Source organism: Microtus ochrogaster, chromosome 6 (genome assembly GCF_000317375.1).
Source record: "Microtus ochrogaster isolate Prairie Vole_2 chromosome 6, MicOch1.0, whole genome shotgun sequence".
NCBI lineage: Eukaryota > Metazoa > Chordata > Mammalia > Rodentia > Cricetidae > Microtus > Microtus ochrogaster.
This window is the reverse complement of record NC_022013.1, coordinates 66,406,934-66,412,425: the sequence shown is the minus strand read 5'-3', so window position 1 is coordinate 66,412,425 and position 5,492 is coordinate 66,406,934. Positions and strand designations below refer to the sequence as shown.

The window sequence follows — 5,492 nt, the reverse complement described above, 5'->3', positions numbered from 1 at the left end:
CTGCTACCTGTCCTGTATCCTGCTTCTAGGGAGCACTTACCTTCAGTCTTGATCTTTAGAGCCGTGCGGACCAAAGCAAACAGGGTTGCATTGAACATGACCGTCCCATCACTGTTGAGAGGCATGTTCATGGCCACTAATCTCTGTGAATGAGAAAGAGCACTCAGGAGAACGCATGTGTTCTGTGATGGCCATGACCCTTTTCTGTTTGTCCCTCATTCATGCTCTAGTCGACCCTCACTTCAACTCAACAGCCGTTTGGGAGCATCTCTGAGATGGTTAATCATAGGTATCTCTGAGATGGTTAATCATAGGTATCAACGTCTATGGGCACAGCAGGGTGACTGGGACCACCATTCACTTTCCTGACAAATACTGTCAATAAAATGAATGACTTTGTGTCTTAAGAACCCTTAGATCCTTCATGTAAAGGAATGTGGAATCCAAACAAAGATAAACTCAGCCAACTGGGTTCTGGGCTCTCTGGACTGGATGGGCTTCCTCAAGAAGTTCAACAGGCAAACCTTGTATTCCTGTTGCTACAGTAACATGAGATGGTTTCTGTGGGCTGTATGAGAGAAAAACCAACATGAACGAGGACTCCCAACAATCAGTGTGGGGGATCCCACAGATACCTCAGCTTCATGCCCCAGGGAGGGGCTCTCTAGAACTCTACAGCAGGGAGGCCACATGCGACATGTCACCATTTCTACCACAGTCAAGCTAGGGCTCAGTGTGTACCTGCCACAAACTAGGAGCCAATGTCTACCACCGCCAAGCTAGGTTCTAATGTCTACAACTCCCAAGTTAAGGGTTAAATTAGTTCTTTCCTCGTCACTCTCTCCTCATCCGTCTGCGAGGTATTTCCCCATTGTACTTCCTCAGAGGGTCTCCATGCTGCCTTCTCCTCTTTGCCCATACCCACAGCCCTCATCCTGGCTGCCCAGTTTAGCTCCGTCCTGCAGTCTGCTTCTTCATGCTAACACAATCAGCTCTGCAATGGTAACCTGAAATTCATGTTCCTTCCCCAGCTTCATCATTCTCCACAGGACTCAGTGTGACACAGTGTTCAGTCAGATTCAGCTTATGCATGGGGCCCTCTGTCACTTCTCATGTTCTAGTCAGTGGTTTGCTGTCGGTCAAGCTGAGGCTCCTTCTGCCACAGCCTGGACTCTGGATTCCCTCTGGGAAGCCCTTCCCGCCTCTGACTGGCTCCTAGGTCTCCTCTGTTTGTTATGTTGGTTTGGCGGTGCTGGGGACTCAAATCCAGGGCCTTTCACATGTTGGATAAACACTGTCACAGAGCTACATCCACGACCTCCTTGCCTTGTCCTAAATATCATTTTCTCTGACATCTAACCAGGTGACAACTTCATCTTCTTACTGTTCCTGGTGGGATTCTAGGTATTGGAAACTTGAGGGTGCCTCCAGTGCAGGAAACACTCATTACTCCCTCCACAGGCCCACCTTAAGGAGAGCCTGGCTGATGTCACAGTGTTTGCGTGTGATTAACAAAGCAGCAAACAAGCCTTCACGTTTGGAGGCAAGACACTAACCTTACATGCTACTCGGTGTGGACACAACTTCCCGAACCCCAGAGGAGGCTGGATTCGTCGGAGCAGGGTGACCACGTCAAGGTGCTTTATCCTTCCCCTGGAAGAAAGCAGTCTGCGGTCCTAGGCAGCACGGCCTTCCAGGAGCCGTCAGCCCCCCACTTCCACCCGCCCTTCCACGGGAGCCTCCCGACATTCCCAAAGGATGCCCACAAGCCAGGTGGGTGCTTTCCAACCTACTTTGCTTCAGGGTCATATTCTGACCATATTCTTTTGAATTCATCCAAGTGGTGAGGCCCCAGAATAGACCAGTCCCGGGTCAGATAGTCAAAATTGTCCATGATAACAGCCACGAAGAGGTTGATGATCTGGAAATGTGAATCAGGAGGGAATTTCAGAGATGGTAGGGGAGATTCCGTACACTCTCTCTGCCTCCTAACTACAGAGGCACGGAATACTGGAACCCACGTTGCTGTCGCAGGCCATTAGACTCTCTTGCTGTAGAATGGTTAAGGAAAGGGCAAGCATCTGGCCAGATAGCTTGACACACACTCAGGAGGGGGTGGGTGGGTGCATTAACTAGCACCCAAAAGCACCCTGTAATCTTATAATTTAATGGTAACTAGAGACAGCTCACACTTTGGGGGCACGTAAGCCATGTGCAGTGCCTTTGAAATGTTAGAAAGGAAACAGCAGCCTTCAGTAGCAAGGTGGGCTGGAAATTACGCCCAGCCCATCAGTGAGCTGTGACATGGGCCAGATTAAACAAGACTTACCACCTGCCTGGTGGGGTCGAGAGCCTACCAACTGTTTCAAAGCATGACAAGGCAGCACTAGTGGTCTGAACCCCAAATGCCACAGTGGTTCTGAAAATGGAAACCGAGGTTCCCGAGGCTCCTTACCAGGAACGCGCAGAGCATGTAAAAGCTGATGAAGTAGACGATGGCGAAGTTGCTCCCGCAAGTGTATTCCTCTCCGGGGTTGTAATCTGAGTCCGGGTCACACAGTTTCCCTGGGAGGCAGGCAAGCATGATCTCCTGCCAGGCTTCTCCTGTGGCACACCTGTTTAGATGAAGGGAAAGGGTTTTAATTGGGGAAACAATGTGCTAACCATTTGGGAAAAAAATTCTTGTGTAAAATATATGTAAAGTGTAGTAATGCTGTTTGGATTAGTGACAGTGTGGAAGCCCCACTTTCAGATATAACTTAGTAACTAGAGGCCCTGGTATAATATGATTTATAAACGTGTCTGATGCAATTTCTTATATAAATGGATGTTCATTCTCTCCTCTCTCTTCCTCAAACATTCCTATTGCAATGATTTAATGACTAGTCCTCACTGATTTTGTTGAAAGGGAAGAGTTTGAAACCACTCAAGTTATCAATGAATCCTTAGAGTTGCTGGAGTCATCAGACAATGCTTCTTGATTTCTGGAAAGTTCTCTCAGTGTGAGGAGGGTTGCTTGCAAAGTTAGTTAGCTTGGGCTAAAGCTAATCCCATAAAGTGTGAGGTTGTACAGCTTAAGATGCTGTAATTGGCTCTGCAGAATGTCCCCATGTCCACTCATGAACACTGATCCTATTCATACATACACACAAAATAATAGTAACATGTTAAAAAGATACAAAACAGCTGATCACAGAAGAACATACAATCCCAGCATTTTGAGAGGTAGAGGCAGGAGTACTGTCATGAGTTTGAGACCAGCCCTGACTACAGACTGAGACCCCATTTCAAAACAGACAAAGTAACTAACGAATATAGAACAACAGCAACAACAAAGCAAAAGCCTACCAAGAGCCAGCAGAGGAGCAAACATCACCAGTCACTCAGAATTCTAGGAGGACCACCCTCCATCCTCGCAGACCCCCTCACCTGAAGAGCAGCAGCACTGCCTGGGGAAACGTCTGGAAGTTGTTGTTCCGATTGATCTGGTTGTTATCTCTCATGGCAACTTTCCCAAACATCTAGATGAGGAAGTTATTAAGGGAGAAAAAAAAATCAGATTTCTGTCATTATTACCGTTTGGATCTTGAATGTTCTCCCAAAGTTCATGTGATTAGCAGCTTTGTCCCTAAGAGTAGCATTGTTGAGAGGTACAACTTTAAGAGGTGGGGCCTCGTGGGAGGTTCTCAGGTCGCTGGGGGTGTGCCTTCACAGGAGAACATGGGAAGTCTCTCTGAGCCTGTTCCACAATGCATCTCTAAGATGGTGTCCTGCCTCATCATGGGGCAAAGCAATGGGGCTAGTCGATCCTGGATTAGACCACCTAAACTGCAGGCCATAATAAACACTTTCTCTTTATAAGTTAATTATCTCCAATATTTCAGTATGGTCATGCAGTGCTGACTAACACAGTCATAGAAAAAGACTCATGTGACTTTTAGAACTAATTCAGGACTCTCTTCGAACCCAGGCTTCCTTAGGACAACCTTCTGCACAGATCTGCTGGGCACAGCATGTGCCATGCACCAGGTTGGACATTCGAAATACACTGTCTCAGAGAGGCACACTGTCACCCCGCAGGAGTCTCTGCCCTGAGGAGAATACAAGGGTGATCAGGCAATGGCAAACAGCCACAGTGAGTGCTGGAACCTGATCCAACCTCGCAGGGAACAGGGAACAGGGAGCAGGGAACAGAAATTTCCCCAGTGCTAGGCAGACAGGACAGGAAGACCCCAGAGGGAGCAGTCCATAAGCCTAGAACTGAAGGAGAAGCAGCCGTCAGTTAAGGGAGAAAGGCAAGAGTTCTCAGATAGAGGGAACGTCTCCTGGAAGGAGCACGATGTCCTGAGGAGGGAAGAGGAGCAGAAGAGATAAGACAAAGGGAATGGGATGAAGCCTTGAGGACTTGCCCTCCCCGGGCTGGGTGTAGCACGAATAATTAAAAACCCAGAGACAGATCTTGGGGTTCAACCCGAAGATCAGAAAAGCAAAGCAGCCAGCCACTGGCTCTTCAACCTCAGTCTGAAATGGTGATCCTGCATCCATGAATCCTCAGAACAAGACTGAGCTATCTTTCTCCTTTTATCTTATATTCTTCTCTAGTGCTGGGATTAAAGGCGTGCATCACCGCAGCCCTGCCTCTATGGCTAACTAGTGTGGCTATTGGGATTAAAGGTGTGTGCCACCACTGCCCGGTCTGTATGGCTGACCAGTGGGCCTGTTTTACTCTGATCTTCAGGCAAGCTTTATTAAAATACAAATGAAACATCACTACAAGCGGGGCCTTGTGGGCTCCGCCTGCCCAGCAAAGCTTCCCCACTGGAATGAGGAGCAGACTGGTATGGCAGAAGGTCTTGGGTTCTGGCAGATGCCTGCTATGAGAATCTGGAGCTAGGTGAGCAATGAAGCTCACAGAGCCCTGAGCTACCTCTCATCATAACACCCAGCAGCAGGAGCTCATGCTAGTCCATTACAGGGGCTCTGATGTGATGGTGGCTCTTTCCTGGAACTCCCAATAAAATTCCTACAAGTAATTCTATGCCTCCAGGACAAAACAAACAAACAAATAATAAATAAATACAGTATCACTCTGTGTTGGAACTATGTCACTTCTCCCAGGTGCACCTCTCTGCAGCCAGAACAACATTCTACCAATGTAGGTCATTTGCCTCCGACTCAGGGTACTCAGAGCTGTTTGTTGTCCTCCAGCTAACCCAGGGTGTTAGGACCCAGCTGTCAGTGAGGGCCCCAAATCTTTCCCAACCCTGGAGCACACACTTCAGTCTCTCAGCCTAAGGGCCTGGGTCCATGCCCAGCTTCAGTCCTAACCATAGCGTCTGGGTGTATGTGAGAATGCCCGTGTGATCACCAGGTTTTGGGAATGAGTATCACCAGGGCAGAGCATGTGATCGCCAACTGACGACTGGGGCGTCTCCTTCCCCACCGAGGCATCTAAAGTGTTCTGCGGCTCCGATCGACCACAGGTCTTCCTG

The 5,492-nt window shown here is 48.5% G+C and overlaps 1 protein-coding gene across 4 annotated transcripts in view; it reads right to left on the bottom strand.

The window, feature by feature from the left end:
* Cacna1d (calcium voltage-gated channel subunit alpha1 D) overlaps positions 1-5,492 on the bottom strand; it is a 307,540-nt gene that overhangs the window by 35,251 nt on the left and 266,797 nt on the right. For all 4 annotated transcript variants that reach the window (XM_026779996.1, XM_026779998.1, XM_026779995.1 and 1 more), the window contains 5 exons: positions 3,430-3,521; positions 2,456-2,615; positions 1,794-1,921; positions 1,557-1,653; positions 41-143 (listed from right to left, as the gene is read on the bottom strand). In XM_026779996.1, coding sequence (XP_026635797.1) covers positions 41-143; positions 1,557-1,653; positions 1,794-1,921; positions 2,456-2,615; positions 3,430-3,521 — 580 coding nt within the window. The remainder of the gene's footprint in view (positions 1-40; positions 144-1,556; positions 1,654-1,793; positions 1,922-2,455; positions 2,616-3,429; positions 3,522-5,492) is intronic.